Source organism: Cantharellus anzutake, assembly GCF_015039405.1.
Source record: "Cantharellus anzutake strain C23 chromosome Unknown EI90scaffold_10, whole genome shotgun sequence".
NCBI lineage: Eukaryota > Fungi > Basidiomycota > Agaricomycetes > Cantharellales > Hydnaceae > Cantharellus > Cantharellus anzutake.
Genome location: NW_024066960.1, coordinates 133,762 through 149,601, shown reverse-complemented (window position 1 = coordinate 149,601; position 15,840 = coordinate 133,762). Strand labels below are relative to the sequence as shown.

Sequence of the window (15,840 nt, the reverse complement as noted above, 5' to 3'; positions counted from 1 at the left end):
AGTGCCGCCCGTCTCAAGTTAATTCCGAATGCTGCTTCCCTTGACCCCCGCCACTCTGCATGCTGTGACTTCGACGATTGCCTCCATGTGGTCAAGCGTGTTTTTGCGCTCCATGGATAGCCTAAGTAGAAGGCGCCGCAATCAAGTCAACTACGAGTCGTTGCTGTTCCAGGCCCGGTTCTCCGATGGGGTAGGATGCGATCGTGCGTCGAATTACTTTGTTCTGAAAAGTCTAGTTGTTTGTGTCTTCCAGCACCTTGTATTCCCATGCGCCACGATGCCTTGGTTTCGGTCCTCTAGAGTCAGATGAATTGTCTTGGTTGACTATAGTGTATGCAAGGACAGGGTCCTACAGATCGAACAGGGATTCCGAAGGGTGGATCATTGGGGTGTGGACGAGGGGAATGTGTTTTCGCACTGGCTGTGTGATCACTCTGTATGAGGCTCCCGATCCCACCAAGTGTCATCCTGTCGGCCTTATGTAGTCTGCCTTTCTGCCCATTTTGAGCTTTCCGCCTCCCTTGGTGTCTTTTTTCTCGCCGGCGTCTCAGATGGTTTCCACCAGCATGGCCTGCCGGCCCTGTTCTAGCCTTCGTATTCACACCTCTCTTTCTTGGGGGTATAAACATATTATTATATGTGCGCGCGCGATTTCCGCTCTCTGCCGCTGCGATATGATGCTTTATGGGGGCACAGTGTTATTGGTCCGCTGGACGTCTTGTGTATGGCTCAGTGCGAAATTGGGTCGCGCAAAGCACTGATCGAACCACACTTAGATTTCGTCAACACAGGATGCCAGCATCTTTCTCTGAACATGGGGACTTATCAGGCGCATTTGATTTCGGGGTTTGAACTCGTAGGACTGGCAGGGTTCATCTTGCATACCTTTCCCGTTAGCCACTTGCCTGAACCTTCGAAAGGCATATTTACATCGTGGCGGCTTCTGTTGTCGGTTTCTATCAATCCTTTGCTCAATGGTCATCCATACAAGGCTGGACTCTGACGATGGGCTATTATCTGGCTGTTAGCATAGACGGTAATAAACGGCCAAACCGTCCCTTTTGTCGTCGCTTAGGAGCTGCACTCGAACATCGTACATGTGAGAGGGTCTCCTGGTTTTTGGCTCCACTTTCAAATCATCTTTGCCTTGTGTTCGCCCCTCCAGGGGCTGCGCCAATACACAATCCGAATGATTCAACAAGCGAATTCATGTATACATGGTATGACGATAAGTCACCCCGCTGTCCGTGCTGACTTAATGGGCTCATTAGTACAGGGAGTGGTCCTATCGCTACGGACAGAGGTGATGATTATCGACCGGTCGTTCTGGTCCGAATTCTCCCCTTTGTGAGATCGAACAACGCTATTTGATTCTGAGGGACTCCCAAGCTCCCAACAAGGATTTGATCCCTTCATCGCTGGGCAATGCATAACAGGAACAGAAGAATTGCACGTCATATGCCGTGCGGTCACGGGGAATCAATAATCTTGACAAATAGGAAGTATCTTAATCAGACAAAGCGTATGCAGGAGTTCCGTTTCGTAAATGCGTACATCACCATCGAGCAGCCCTGTCGGGGCCAGTTCTTGCTCTTGAAATTTTCGTGACAATGGCAACTCTGGGAATTGCAGATTCTGGACACTGGTTTGCTGGACCAGGTGCAGCCTAGGACAAATCACTGGCATCGCATTTCATATATGACTATTCCTTCGGCGACACATTTCGTCTCGGAGTTCCCGTGAGCCACGCTCTTCTCCCTCAGCAAGCATGAGACTCCCTCTCATGTCTATTTTTTCAGCCATTTGCTTCAGCCTTGCCGCCTTCGCTGGTCCCGCAAATAACACATTGCGGTAGCGATGTAAGCCCTGAGAGGCTCAAGTCTTTCTCGTCGGAAATCGCTGCCTCTGAGGCGGCATTGCAGAAAGTCGGGGATAAGGTGGTGGCAAACAGTGCTTTCCTCAGGTCATCCGGCTTTACTGGCGTGTCATCCAGAGCGGGGGTATGTCGCACGAAACCGATTAGCCAAGTGTACTCATCAAGAAGTCTCTTCTCAGATTTCAGGTTCCAGCTCGCTAGTATTACTTACATCACTGGTGCTGCATGGTTTAACCTCCCCACCTGGGACGGATAAGTATCTGTGTCCCTTGATTTGTGCCTGAAAATGATGTGTATGCCGACCCGACGCAACCGCCATGAAGGCCGCACTTCATGTTGGCGGGGTTCATGACCTCAATGCTTATAGCGTAGGAAGCGTGGGCGGACTTGGAGGAGTTTCCACCACCCCATGGGATCTCCCTTTCAACGCAGTGTCCAGTACGGGCCGTGCGCTCGTTCATTAAACTGGCCGTATGCACATCACTCTTACCATAAGCCACGGTCTGACGCCACCATCCCTCCTACCCGATAGACTGGCTCCGTCGCTCGGTGATCTCGTGGACAACACTCCACCCCAGCCCTCATTCGGTTGTCCCATTGGTCGTGGCACTTACCCTGGCGGGGGTCCCGATCCGATCCATAATTTGTAACTTACGCGTGAACTCAGCGTAAGCATGCCTAGCCAACTGGTCTTTTAGCATGGACTACACAATAGATGCTTGCAAGACGAGAGTTCACCCCGAGGAAAACCAAGCGCGCGAAGTTGATTACCTACATCTTCCGTGGTGTCTGGGCCTGGTGCTATATAGTGAACTATTTTTTGATGGACTTTACACACAGTTTCCTTGTTCTACGGTGACTGGACTCGATGTACACGTGGAATATTCCGTCATTGTTAGAACGAATGGACTAGATACAATGTTTACATTCTCCGAACCTCCCACAGATCATCCTTTTGCGCGACGCTGTGTACGAATCTTTGTTTGAAAATCCCCTCTTCCGCGGAGTTGCTCGCTTAGTGGCACGTCCGTAAGCGAAATATATTGACCGAACCCTATGGATGAGATTCCTACTTGCCCAATGGCATCATGCAATTCTACTATTTCAGTGAGGGTAAGTTCTATAAGCGGGGTTCGCCAGGTAGCCAATGCCGTTGTCAACCGACGTGACGCGTGGCACTGTCACACTCACAGAGACATCTTCATCTCAGGTCGCGCCATTCGGGACATCTTCCTGATGTCGTCAATTCGCGTCCCAAACCCTGATCCAGGCTCTATAGTCGTTCCTGGTCTTGATACAAGCGCGCCAGCCGGCGACCAGATCGAGTACATGGACCAATTAATCACTCAAAAACTTCAAGTTGAGTTGTTGCCCCGAAGGCATAGAACTTGATTGACCTCGCTCTGTAGAATATTGATGAGATATTCGCGGATATACACAATATCATCATCAGCCAACTCCTACCTACAATTAGAGAGTACTCGAAAGCCACGCAGCCAACCCGAGAAGCTGCTCGTGTACGTATTGATCGAGATCATACAACAGACATATGTTGACTTGTCCGTCTCCCAGTTTTGGAAGAACTTCTTTGAGATGGCCGCAAACGTAAAGATAGGCGACCCCGAAGGAGAAAAATTGGGCGAGGATGTTGAGGGGAGCGAAGGTGAACACGGCGACGATACTATTAACGCCTCCGTGAACCCACCCAAAGTTAACGAGGGGGGCGGGGAACTTTCTCTCGAGCAAGATGGAACTCCCCGTTTCGAGCATTCCTTTGCGTCCGATCGCACCCCCGATAACGTTTCTTTCGCTCCACCGGTTGCGTCAACCCCTGCCTCGGGTCTGCACCGCGAAGTGGAGTATTCATCCAGCACAATTGGTAGCACGGGTGATATAAGCACGGACATATCTCTCCCCCACATCACCACCGTTCACACGTTGGGCACCAGTGCTCAACTTTCGGGTGTTAACAAAGAAGATGTTCCCACTACCTCCCAATCGGCGGGCTTGTCTTCGAATGTGTTTTCGAGCACTCCCTCTCCCGGGAAAAAACAGAGACGACGTGATTCTGAGCTTCGTCAAACCGTTCTGCGTCAGAATCTCAAGAATGCAGCTACCCCGAGGCGTCCGCTGATCAAGGGAGTCAATCCTTTTCAGCCTTCGACCTCGAAGAAAAAGTGGAATGGGATTGTCGACCTGCAACATTATACTCCAAGTACCACCGAAGAATCAACAATTGATTTTGGCTTCACTCCCGCCGAGAAGCTCAAATTCTTGGCCACACCTCGATATAAGCTGATGCGAAATACAGCCGAAGAAGCGGTGGCTATTCGGATGGCTGAAGTCAGGGCTCGTCTTCCACCCTCCGATACAAGTCAAAGTAACCACAGCACCTCCACTTCCATTTCTGAGCTCGTCATTCCACCCACTCCACTCAGCGCCGCCAAGCGTAAGCAGCAACTCCGTCAATCTCTTCTTCCGCGACGATCGCTTGGGATTAAGAGATCAAATCTTTTGAGAGACGACGACGATCTCGTTGGTTGGGATGATGGTGATACCGATTTCGATGACTCACCAGACATCTCAAGAAAAACCCCAAGTCAGCCTCAGTCAATACAGGATGACTCGGACTCGGATTCAGACTTTGGATACAATGGAAATGATGAGTCTCCTATCGCGCGTCCCCAAATTTATAATTCCAACTCGGACACAGATTCGAATGCCTCGTCAGACTCTCGTGCTCCGCCACCACCAATAGTGCCATTCAATGCTGAAGACGATGATTTTGACGATGATGACGACTCTCTTCCTGTGCCACCTCAGCGTGATGATAGCAACTTTGAGACGGAGTACCCTCGCAATAAACTCAAACTTGCAGACCTGAGCCTCACCGAGGAGCGCTCGGAGCGCACGGGCCCCACGGAGACGCTCTTTGGCGTCCAACCTGCCCAAAGGCAGCAACAACACTTGCAGCAGAAAAGACTCGAGTTCGCAAGAAACCTGAACAAACCCTTAGGAAGGTTTGCCTTGCCGCATCCGCAACCATTTGACAGTCCCACTCCTGGGGCCAGCCTTAGTAGTGGTGCTGGAGGGAAGCCATCGATGAAGTCATGAAGGAACCAAGGAGTTGCGCAGTGCCGATCCTGGAAAGTATCACTGCTACATTGTTGATGGGTGAAGAATGTGTTAAGATCTGACTCCGCGAAGCTCGGCTTTGTCTTAATGGTGGCTAAATATTGCCGACTAGCCGCCATTGGCACAAAGAGCATCGGAATGCCGCTTCAGCATAATGTATGACGCATGGTATTGTGCATTGTCACGACCAGCCGAACACCATCAGTATTCTATCATCTACTCGGCGCTATCTTCCTCTTCGAACATCACCAATTGTTGCCCTTCCCCCACCATCTCGCCCTTAGAGCAAGCAATGGACTTAAGCTTCCCATCCTTTTCCGCCCTTAGGACTGTCTCCGTCTTCATACTCTCGAGGATAACGACAGCTTGTCCTTTCTTCACTTGCTCACCGACCTGTACTCGTATGTCGACGACCACAGATGGCATGGGCGCCGTGATGCCCTTACTCCTTGCGTCACCTAGGATATCATCTGCAAGCGACGACAGCCAGCTTGGTGGTGGGCGCACGAGAGTGATTCTCTCGCCTCCGTGGAAGACATGTAATCTTTCCGAATTTGATTGAGAAGGCGGGACTTGCGGGTTTGGTGCAGCTTGAGGCACAACAGTCGTCACAATTTTGGAGTTGTTTAGCAATGTAGTGATCTCGTTTGGCCCAGTGATCCTCGCTGTGACAGCGGAAATGGCAGTTTTCATGGTTTCACTTCCGGCGTCTGATACTGTTTTTACAAGGATGTCGAACGTCTGGGGGCTGGACGAAGTGGCTGGGTGCGCAACTACTTGCACCGTAGACGTCGACGTTACGGCAGCATGCCGGCCTCGCATGCCGGGCACTGTTTCATGCTGGAATACAAATTCTTGAGACGAGAGGTCGCCCCCAAAACGACGGAATTGCAATGTACTCCACGGTGACGGATTCTCGCCCGAAGATGAAGCACCGGCAAAAGCCTCCTTGAGTGTGACATAAAGAGCTGCTTGGGTGAGGGTTTCGGCGGTCGGCGGTGCGGGGGGCGGGAATAGAGCATCGCGATGTTTCTGAATTTGGCCAGTCACGTTTACCCACTGTTGCTAAAGTACTGATATGATCGTACCTCAATAAAACCTGTCTCGACTTCCCCTGCAATGAAGTTGGGGTTACTGGCGAGGGTTCGCAAGAACTCAATATTGGTAGACAGTCCAACAACGTGGTATTCTTCTAAAGCTTTACCAAGGACTCGCAGAGCTTCGGTTCGATTACGCCCGTGCGCTACAAGCTTGCTGATAAGGGGGTCATAGAAAACTTCAATGTTGGAGCCTTGCCGGAAACCTTCCTCTAGACGCAGCGAAGGTGATGGAGGGGGTGTGGAGAGGTATAGCAATGGACCAACGTCTGGTAGAAAGTTGTTCCGCGGATTCTCGGCGTATATTCTAGGCGAAGTGCGTCAGGGAAGACTGGTGAACTGGAATAGTGAAACTTCTCACCGTGCCTCAAAAGCATGTCCAATCCTAGGGATCTCGCTTTGGGATAAAGGTAGTGGATTCCCAGACGCAACTTCAAGTTGCCATTGTACAAGGTCTTGCCTGGTAATCATCTCTGTTACTGGGTGCTTGAAGATAGCCTTGATTTAGTAATGCACGCGTACAGAAGTATATACCAACCTCAACTTGAAGTCTATGCAAGACATCATGAGCAAAGACGACTACAAGCATAGTACGTATGGAGAGAAAGGCATACCGAGTATTCATTTCCATGAAGTAGAACTGTGATGTGTCATTGTCAAAGATGAATTCCACCGTCCCAGCACCCACGTAGTTGACTGCCTTGGCGGCCGCTACTGCCTTACCGATGAGATCTGCTCGGATCTTCTCATCCAACCCCGGGGCAGGGGCCTGTGGATGATCTGTCAGCACTCTCTTCAATCATTGTCGTCACATTCAAACGACCTCTTCTATAATTTTTTGATGCCGTCGTTGGACGCTACAGTCACGCTCCCACAGTCCCACAACATTCCCGAACTGGTCACCAAAGATTTGCACTTCAATGTGCCTCGGCCTTACGATATACTTCTCGACCAACACACTGTCATCCGAGAAAGACTTCATGGCCTCACGCTTAGCTGATTCGAGAGCTTGGTTAAACTCCTCGGCAGAGTACACAATGCGCATCCCTTTCCCTCCACCGCCTAGAACGGCCTTAATAAGGACGGGGAAGCCAATAGACTCCGCTTGGGCAAGGAGATTGGAGGAAGACTGGTCGGTACCATGATAGCCGGGAACGCATGGTACGCCAGCTTTTGTCATGATTTCTTTTGACTCGCTATATAGGATTCCAGGATGAGGGAGCTTGATGATCTGCGTATTCCATGCACAGACCTCTTCGAGCCCATGCTCATTATGGCGGACGAAGGGGGTCCAATAAAAACGATTCCTTCGGATGCAAGGAGCTGTGCAAATTTCGCGTTTTCGCTGAGAAAACCATATCTATAGAGTTACATCAGCTAGGGGTTCGTATCAACTTGACTCGTTGGGCGACTTGCCCCGGATGGACAGCCTAGATGGGAGCATGTCAAACCAAAAGAACCATGAAAGGTGACATCGGTATTACCTGTGCTCCAGATTTTCGTGCTATTTCCACTACTTTATCCATCCGCAACTGCGACCCGCCACCAATGAGTAATTCGAGCAGCAAGCAAGGGCCAGAAGTACGCACATAACTTTCTGCAGAGGGTGCCGGTCCAACGCAATACGCTTCGTCGGCCTAATCCAGGCTCAGGAACTCACGAAGACTTTATGTAACAATGCACATACCATGTGGACGTGCATGGCGTCACTGTCAACCTCAGAGTACACAGCGACAGTCTTAATACCAAGCTTCTTCGCCGTCCGTATCACTCTACATGCTATCTCCCCCCTAGAAGCAAGAGCATCCGAACTGCCAAAAAAAAAGAAAAGAAAATATGTGGCACAATTACCGGTTAGCGATGAGAATCTTGTCGAATAGTGGTTTCGGTTCATGCGACTTGTGGGCTGGCATAATCTGATGGATGGTCTAGTACTGATGAGCGAGGTAGTGAACGTACCTATAGCAGCGGGAGATCGACGGGTTACTGTCGTATTGACATACTGAACCCGAATTCTGGGTAACACGAGGGAACCAGTCCGGCGACGGCCCCTATAACTGGTTACGAAGTCCCTCGACTGTAATGTGCTAAGAGGCGAAGAAACAGAAGACGAGCGCGATACGGACGTCCTTGCAGATTGCTGGATTGCCTGCCTCGTAGCTCTCATGTAAGTACCACCGGTTTCGGTTTGCTTGACACGTGACTCACCCAGTCGGCAATTAATTTAAATCCATGTCGGGGAGCTCTTCATCATCCAACTAGGTTGGTCAAAAAGGATAGCCTCATTCTCATTTTGCTCGCGGCTAGCTCGGGTTGCTGGAACCCAATCAAAGCGTGAGCCCAATTATGCTCTAAACATAAATGCTTTGTCTCGAAGAAGGAAAAAACAAAACACATCGAATGCATGACGCAGACGTCTGAACATGACTATGTTGTCGACAACCTTGCGACTTTTCAAAAACGACACACCCCAACGTTTCCCTTGAGCCACCATCTATAGAGCATGAGAGTGTACTAAAAAACTGAACTCATTATACGCAAAAAGTACATGTATATCGTCCATATCCCGAAGGTCCGTCTGCGTGTATCCGAAATAGATGAAATAAATCCTCTAGGCGGTTGAAGAGCCAGAAAGAGGGGTATATCGATGCCTCGGACTGCTTTGGGGACTGAATCCCTGCGCCAGCCTAGGACTTCGTGCAACGAGATTATAGGTGTGTGGCCCTTCCGCATATCCAGCAGTATATCCTTCCTCCACCCTTAGTCGTCCAGTACTCTGCCGCAAGTGAGATTGATCAAACGAGAATCAGTCACGGAATAGTGGGGGAGCTGCGTCCCTAACGAGTTCTTACCGTATCAAGGCTGAACGATAGGTCCGATAATTTAATCTTCATATCCGTCACCGTGTCCTCCTCGGCTAAAAGGGACGATAGCTTGGATTGCCCAGCAATGGCTACGGCCGCAGCGATGGTCCCAGGAGGCGTGAAGAGTCTAAGATTCGCTATGTCTCTTTGATGAAGGACAATGACGAAGATTGCTCCCAGAGCGATTAGAAAGAAGAGGGCAGCGAGGACGTCTGCCACATCGAGATGAGCGACGGCACGATTCAGATGATCGACCCTCTATAAAAGAACTTACGAGTGATAGCTTCGCTGGAGGCCACATGATGCGGCAAACCATCAGCACTGGAGCCCATGAACTCAAGACCAAGACGTACGAAATGAACAATCTATCACTAGCAGGATTCAAACCCCCACTGACCGTTGTGTTCTCTAGGGGTGTATAATACATGATACTTGACACCATGCCGAGATCTAGATCAAAAGTGAAGCGTCTAGCATCACTGGGACACAGTTCACATGCTTACAATGGCCATAAACTTGGGAGGCGGCGGAGGTCAAAACATCGGCAGTAGGATTCGCTTGCATGCCCGCAACGACACTTTGAACTACAGCCTTCCCAACACTATGTACCGCCGAATTGAGCATCGTACGATCCCACTCGGTAGCCGAAGCGTTCGACGGGAACAATCTTCGGAACGTCCAAACGATCATGAGTAATAATCGGGTAAAAAAAAAAACAACATCAGGAAACCTACCCATTGAAAGCAGTCCCATTAAATGGCGTATTATTCAAATCGATCCTAGCGAGTTCCTCCGTTCCGGGTGGCCCTCCATCCACAATACGCAACAACGAGAGCGTTGAACTGTTCAAAGATGCCGTAGCCTTGTTCAGAAAAATTTCTCCCACGCACACAGTTGCAAGTGGCTGAGGATTTGAATAACCACCAACATTCTCCAACATCCAAAAGACAACTGGACTCGAAAATGGGTTTCTGCCGTCATTGCAAACTGTTATGCCATAGGGGTACGGTGCTTCATTGAAGCCCGGGGAATCAGAGGCAACAGTTTGGAAGGAACATTGGAACTTCTGAGATACGCCTGAGATGACGCCAGTGCCAACGTTGTACGCCACGCTATCGGCATTGGAACAATTACTAGTGGACTTGATACAAACGATCTCAGCAGAGGCAACACCTGCTTCATTTATCGGGGAACTCAGATTCTACAAAGAAGGTGTCATGTCCCGCCGCAAACATTAGCGAGAGAATAAACATACGACACGAGTGGCTGCCCAAGATCCACCTGGAAGAAAGCGCACAAAGGGAGGTGGTGAGAGCTGAAAAGACGCTGGGAATTCAACGGACATGTGCTCGCATCATAGGAAATGTCGTCATAGGCATTGGACTCACATGCAGCCTTCATAAATCCTGCAGCAGCGTCAACTCTTACAAGGTCCAGTGAGCTCGGTAGTCCTAATCTTTCTTGGACTTGGACATTTTTCAGTGGTATGTTGAACTCTGGGGGAGGGGCTTGGTAATAGATGTACGATGTTGAAAGAGGAGATAGGACTACGCAAATGAGGCATAACGTCGTGGATAGAAATGCCGTCAGATGGCCGTTTCGCAGTGTCTGGAAATTCATTGAACCTGAGATAAAAGGCCAGAGAACAAGTGATGCAATCGTACCGCAGGCAGGACCGAGATTTGAATTTTTTGGGAGTAATCAAGCAGCACACTACGCTCTGCAGTTGCTTTCCCTTTTGTCATGTCAACGTAGGGCTGACCAGTAAGATTAACTGCATGCCAGTGGATTGAACTACCACTTGGGACGACGCACTTGAAGTACCTTGATGTTTCTATCTACCTCATTCATGTGCAGAGCGAGTACCCAACCGAGGAGCCCTGCACCAAGATCGTTCGAAGCTGTGGTCAGAAATGACTGACTGAATGGGAACGCCGACACTCACCAGGCACAGCAGTCAACAACACATGAAAGTTTTTGATCCGTTTGGCAAAGCGAGGCAGTGGCCATCCGAACGCTTTCTGATTAAAATGCAAAGCAGCCTCCAATGCGATGGCGAAACAGAAGCATAATACGACGATGAACACCATGACATGCGTTCGCAGATGGAATGGCCCCCATGGTCTTAATCGGCTTTGATCGAAAGGATGGGCGGCAGTGGGACGACGTCGCTGCGGAAAGACGGAGGAGGAAGATGGCGTTGGATCTTCTGAAAACGACGGAAGTGTTGACAAGTCGTTATCGCGCAGATTGAGGGTGGCAGGCCTCCTAGCCATGGAAGTCCCGGGCAGAGATTGATTTCGACTCAAGGGATCCCAATTGACTGGCTAATTTGGCAGCAGTGTGTCGGCGAGACGATAGATGTTAACGTCGCCGGAGTTCGCGGAAAGACGAGGTTGTCCTAGGGGATCCTGAAAGGGGAATACGAATAGAAGGAGATAGTTTGCACTTGTGAACAGGAACAGCCATCACGGATCAAGCCGGACGATCTCAGCGTGCAGATTCCTGATTAGTTTAATTTGCACAGTCCCACCCACCGGGCGTCTAACTGTTACTTCTATGTGGCAATCTGGTGGTCCAAAGCGGATCCAACCCGGAGGGGACTTGGTTTCTTATTCCCACACTCACGCCACTAAGCCACCTCGCTTCTCTTGCGTGCTGTGGGTGCTGCAAGCCTGCCATAGGAAGCGTGGCGCTTCGAGGAATGAACGGGGTGAGATGCATCGTATTTCAAATTCGTTAGACACGGAGGAGAAAGCACTCGCACCTGAACTATGACATCGCTCTGCCCCTCTGCTGCGTACCCTTTTCCCTCCCACAATATTAGTCATCGATCATCTTCGAAACTGGACTCATGCGAAAAATCCGTGCCAGCCATCTCATTTATCGACCTCTTTTGAGTATCTAAGAACTACCGGACTCGCCGGAGGAACGCATTTTCCATATTTTTCGTGTCTACTATACATAGAACCAGTCGCGTCCAAAGTTGTGACGCATTACAATGAGCCCAATGAGCAACCGGGGTTGCTGATGTTTGTATTTGCAGCAGGAAAGCCAGCTGCCAAGCGTGAGAAGTGTCGGTGAGGGCCATAGAGAAGTCGGCTATTAGATAGTGACGTTCTCGAACTGATCGTAAGATTCAAACATTCCGCTTTATAAGCAGGCGTTTTCAATGCGCACTGGCGCGAGAAAACCAAAAGAGGAAAGCAAGGCGCCACATCAACAACGTGAGTTGCCCTACAGCGCACGCTATGTCCCAAGAAATCAAACGCGCCCAATCGCTGGGCCTTGTGTTATCCTATCGCGACTCGAACTTTGGGTGCGGTAGGCCTTTGTGATGACGTCGGCAACCTCGACCGTTCGTCGGATGTACCAGGTGTGATATGACTGATATCGCGGTTCTCAACTTGAATGTCGAACGCCAATATGTTTAGTGCGAGTGTGAAACGTAGGATTGGACGCAAGCGCGATAGCACCTTGATTGTCAATAAATGGCGCGGTGGATCGGAGTGAGCGATGACGAAACGAATGTCGCAGAGGAACAATGGGCCTCCTTAGTTGCACGGGTCGTTGCTATGTACTCGCCTTCTGTACTTGACCTCGTAATAGATGTTTGATTCTTCAAGCTCCGCCGCCGCGCCGGCCAGAGCGAAAACGAATCCAGATACGGAACGAAAGTCCCTTGCTTGCTTTGTCTCAAAAAAAAAACGCATCAAATGCAAGACGCACACGTTTGGACACGACTACATCGTTGACAGCCTTCCAACTCTTTAATAGCGAACAACAAATCCCTTGGGCCACCATCGATAGAGCAAATGTATGTACAAAGAAACTAATAATACAACGGGCGGCATCCATATCCTAAGCTCGTGTATGTGATCCAAAATAGATGAAATAAATCGTTTAAGGGGCTTTAGGGCCGGACCCGGAAAGAGGACTCCGTGGAAGGACATCATAGGTGTCTGGCCGTTCCGTATGTCCAGCAGTATGTTCTTCCTCCACCCTTAGTTGTCCAGTATGCTGCCACAAGTAAGATTGAACGAGAATCAGTCATGGAACAGTTGGGAAGTTGCATTCCTAATGAGTTCTCACCGAATCAAGGCTGAACGATAGGCCTGATAATTTAGTCTTTATGTCTGTCACTGTGTCCTTCTCGGCTAGAAGGTACGGCAGCTCGGATTGTCCAGCAACGGCTACGGCCGCAGCGATGGTCCCAGGAGGGGATCCGAGTATAAGATTCGTCATGTCTCTGTGATGCAGGACAATGATGAAGATTGATCCCTGAGCGATTAGAAAGAAGAGGACAGCGAGGACGTCTGTCGCGTCGAGATGAGCGATGGCACGATTCAGATGACTATAAAAAAGAACTCACGAGTGATAGCTCCGCTGGAGGCCACATGATACGGAAAACCGTCAGCACTGGAGCCCGTGAACTCAAAGCCAAGACTTACGAAATGAACAATCTATCACCAACAGGATACAAATCCCCACTGGTCGTTGTGTTCTCTAGGGGTGTATAATACATGATGCTTGCTACCATGCCAAGATCTAGATCAAAAGTGAAGCGTTTAGCATCCGTAAGAAGTACTGGTACAGAGTGCACATCCTTACAATGACCATAGACCTGGGAGGTGGTGGAGGTCAAATCATCGGCAGTAATATTCACTTGCGTCACGGTGCCCGCGATGACATTTTGAACCACAGCCTTCCCAACACTATGTATCGTCGAATTGAGCATCGCACGATCCTGCACGGTAGCGGAAGCGTTCGAAGGGAACAGTCTTCGAAACGTCGAAACGAGCATGAGCAATGATCGGGTAAAACAACATCGGAAAACCCACCCATTGAAAGCAGTCCCATTAAATGGCGCATTGTTCAAATCGATCCTAGCGAGGTCCCCTGTTCCGGGTGGCCCCTCATCCACAATATGCAACAACGAGAGCGTTGAACTGTTCAAAGATGCCGTAGAATTGTTCAGAAAAATTTCCCCCGTGCACACAGTTGCAAGTGGCTGAGGATTTGAATGACCATCAACATTCTCCAACATCCAAAAGACGACTGGACTCGAAAATGTGTTTTTACCGTCATTGCAAACTGTTATGCCATAGGGGTACGGTACTTCGTTAAAGCCCGGGGAATCGGAGGCAACGGTTTGGAAGGAACATTGAAACTTCTGAGATACGCCTGAGATGACGCCAGTGTCGACGTTGTATGCCACACTATCGGCATTGGAACAATTACTAGCGGACCTGATACAAATCATCTCAGCAAAGGCGACACCTGCTTCGTTTACCGGAGAAGTCAGATTCTACAAAGAACGTGTCATGTCCCGTCGCAAACATTCAGTGAGAGATAAACATACGACACGAGTGGCTGTCCAAGATCCACCTGGAAGAAAGCGCACAAAGGGAGGTGGCGAGAGTTCAAAAGACGCTGGAAATTCAACAGACATGTGTTCGTATCATAGGAAATGTCGTTATAGGCATTGGACTCACATGCAGCCTTCATAAATGCTCCAGCAGCGTCAACTTTTACAAGGTCCAATGAGCTCGGTAGTCCCAATCTTTCTTGGATTTGGACATTTTTCAGTGGTATGGTGAACTCTGGGGGAGGGGCTTGGTAGTAGATGTACGAGGATGTAAGAGGAGATAGGATGAGGCAAACGATGCATAACATCGTGGACAGAAATGCCGTCAGATGACCATTTCGCAGTGTCTGGAAGTTCATTGAACCTGAGATAAGGGTCAGAGAACAAGTGATGCAATCGTACCGCAGGCAGGACCACGAATTGGCTTTCTCGTGTGTAATCAAGCAGCACACTAAGCTCTGCACTTGCTCCCCCTTTTGTCATGTCGACGTAAGGCTGAACAGTAAGATTAGCTACATGCCAGTGAATTGAACCACCGTTTGGGACGACGCACTTGAAGTAGCTTGATATCTCGATCCACCTCACGAACGTGCATAGAGAGTGCCCAAGCGAGGAACACTGCACCGAGATCATTCAAAGCCGTGGTCAGAAGTGTAACTGTAGGACTGATGGGAACGTCGACACTCACCAGGCACAGCAGTAAATATCACATGAAAGTTTTTGGACCGTTTAGCGAAGGGGGGCAGTGGCCATCCGAATGCTTTCTTATTGAAATACAAAACAACCTCCAATGCGACGGTGAAACAGAAGCATAATACGATGATGGACACCATGACCTGCGTTCGCAGCTGCATCGGCTCCCATGGTTTTGACGGGGTTTGGCCTAGAGGATGGGTGGCGGTAGTGCGAGAAACACGACGTCGCTGGTGAATACGATCCGCGAAGGAGGAGGAAGTTGGCGTTGGGCCTTCTGTCAACGATGGAAGTGTCGACAAGTCCTTCTCGAGCAGATCGTTGCTGATAGGTCTCTTAGCCATGGCAGTCCCGGAATACTAGGGAATACTAGGAGGTGCGAATGTGCTTTGGATTTGTGAACCATTATATGGTGGTCCGGTGATGTCAACTGTGCGGATTCCCAACTCCGACGGCACTTGAACATCGTGCTTATTTGCAATTTCTTTCGCTTATGCCTTGGGAGGGAGTTCAAAATAGACCAATGGGAACTAGCCTAACCGGAAGATCCATTGCGAAATTAACAATGGTTTGCACGATAGCAAAGATAAGAGGAGATGTGGGTAAGCGAGAAATTTGAGGACCACAGAGTAGCGGGAATAGACAGCCGCCTTTCTTCCGCATTTCAACCCTCATCTGACGGAATGACGCACGGATAATTTGCGTCGGGTTCTTAAGAGGGGCGCGCACACCGCGTGACACCGGAGATTTCAATCGGCGATCCACTTTCAGACAGAAATAATGGAAATATTAGGACGCAATCACAAC

At 49.7% G+C, this 15,840-nt stretch overlaps 5 protein-coding genes across 5 annotated transcripts; 2 read left to right on the top strand and 3 right to left on the bottom strand.

Moving 5' to 3' along the window:
* Positions 1 to 361: 361 nt before the first annotated feature.
* On the top strand, positions 362 to 1,583 carry EI90DRAFT_3043838 (uncharacterized protein). The gene is made up of 6 exons (XM_039059286.1): positions 362 to 484; positions 509 to 639; positions 734 to 870; positions 921 to 1,099; positions 1,166 to 1,220; positions 1,272 to 1,583. Exons 1-6 carry the CDS (start codon positions 439 to 441, stop codon positions 1,369 to 1,371), a joined length of 648 nt encoding a protein of 215 aa, XP_038919513.1. The 5' UTR covers positions 362 to 438; the 3' UTR covers positions 1,372 to 1,583.
* A 1,381-nt stretch (positions 1,584 to 2,964) lies between these two features.
* Positions 2,965 to 4,760, top strand: EI90DRAFT_3013848 (DASH complex subunit Ask1-domain-containing protein; the record flags this gene model as incomplete). The annotated part of the gene is made up of 5 exons (XM_039056704.1): positions 2,965 to 2,989; positions 3,087 to 3,235; positions 3,286 to 3,393; positions 3,449 to 4,687; positions 4,755 to 4,760. 5 exons carry the CDS (start codon positions 2,965 to 2,967, stop codon positions 4,758 to 4,760), a joined length of 1,527 nt encoding a protein of 508 aa, XP_038919512.1.
* A 467-nt stretch (positions 4,761 to 5,227) lies between these two features.
* Positions 5,228 to 8,021, bottom strand: EI90DRAFT_2911082 (carbamoyl-phosphate synthase L chain, ATP binding domain-containing protein; the record flags this gene model as incomplete). Its single annotated transcript, XM_039054417.1, has 11 exons — positions 5,228 to 6,043; positions 6,100 to 6,415; positions 6,470 to 6,594; positions 6,647 to 6,659; positions 6,723 to 6,877; positions 6,932 to 7,304; positions 7,361 to 7,468; positions 7,582 to 7,640; positions 7,698 to 7,745; positions 7,796 to 7,898; positions 7,960 to 8,021. The coding sequence occupies 11 exons, from the start codon at positions 8,019 to 8,021 to the stop codon at positions 5,228 to 5,230; spliced, it is 2,178 nt and encodes a 725-aa protein (XP_038919511.1).
* Positions 8,022 to 8,719: 698 nt separating this feature from the next.
* On the bottom strand, positions 8,720 to 11,248 carry EI90DRAFT_3119174 (uncharacterized protein; the record flags this gene model as incomplete). Its single annotated transcript, XM_039063182.1, has 11 exons — positions 8,720 to 8,884; positions 8,961 to 9,184; positions 9,247 to 9,260; positions 9,326 to 9,422; positions 9,476 to 9,639; positions 9,707 to 10,173; positions 10,228 to 10,298; positions 10,361 to 10,580; positions 10,637 to 10,729; positions 10,788 to 10,852; positions 10,918 to 11,248. The coding sequence occupies 11 exons, from the start codon at positions 11,246 to 11,248 to the stop codon at positions 8,720 to 8,722; spliced, it is 1,911 nt and encodes a 636-aa protein (XP_038919510.1).
* Positions 11,249 to 12,875: 1,627 nt separating this feature from the next.
* Positions 12,876 to 15,377, bottom strand: EI90DRAFT_3119173 (uncharacterized protein; the record flags this gene model as incomplete). The annotated part of the gene is made up of 11 exons (XM_039063181.1): positions 12,876 to 12,992; positions 13,065 to 13,288; positions 13,345 to 13,358; positions 13,424 to 13,520; positions 13,584 to 13,753; positions 13,814 to 14,280; positions 14,335 to 14,405; positions 14,468 to 14,687; positions 14,743 to 14,835; positions 14,894 to 14,958; positions 15,029 to 15,377. 11 exons carry the CDS (start codon positions 15,375 to 15,377, stop codon positions 12,876 to 12,878), a joined length of 1,887 nt encoding a protein of 628 aa, XP_038919509.1.
* Between the last annotated feature and the right edge of the window lie 463 nt (positions 15,378 to 15,840).

What these genes read in the sequence shown, in the direction of transcription:
- EI90DRAFT_3043838 (XM_039059286.1), top strand. Translation starts at nt 439, where the DNA reads ATGAGGCTCCCGATCCCACCAAGTGTCATCCTGTCGGCCTTATGTA. An exon ending in CATCCTGTCGGCCTTATGTA is followed by an intron (nt 485 to 508) that starts GTCTGCCTTTCT and finishes GCCCATTTTGAG; the next exon opens with CTTTCCGCCTCCCTTGGTGT. An exon ending in TGCACTCGAACATCGTACAT is followed by an intron (nt 1,100 to 1,165) that starts GTGAGAGGGTCT and finishes TCGCCCCTCCAG; the next exon opens with GGGCTGCGCCAATACACAAT.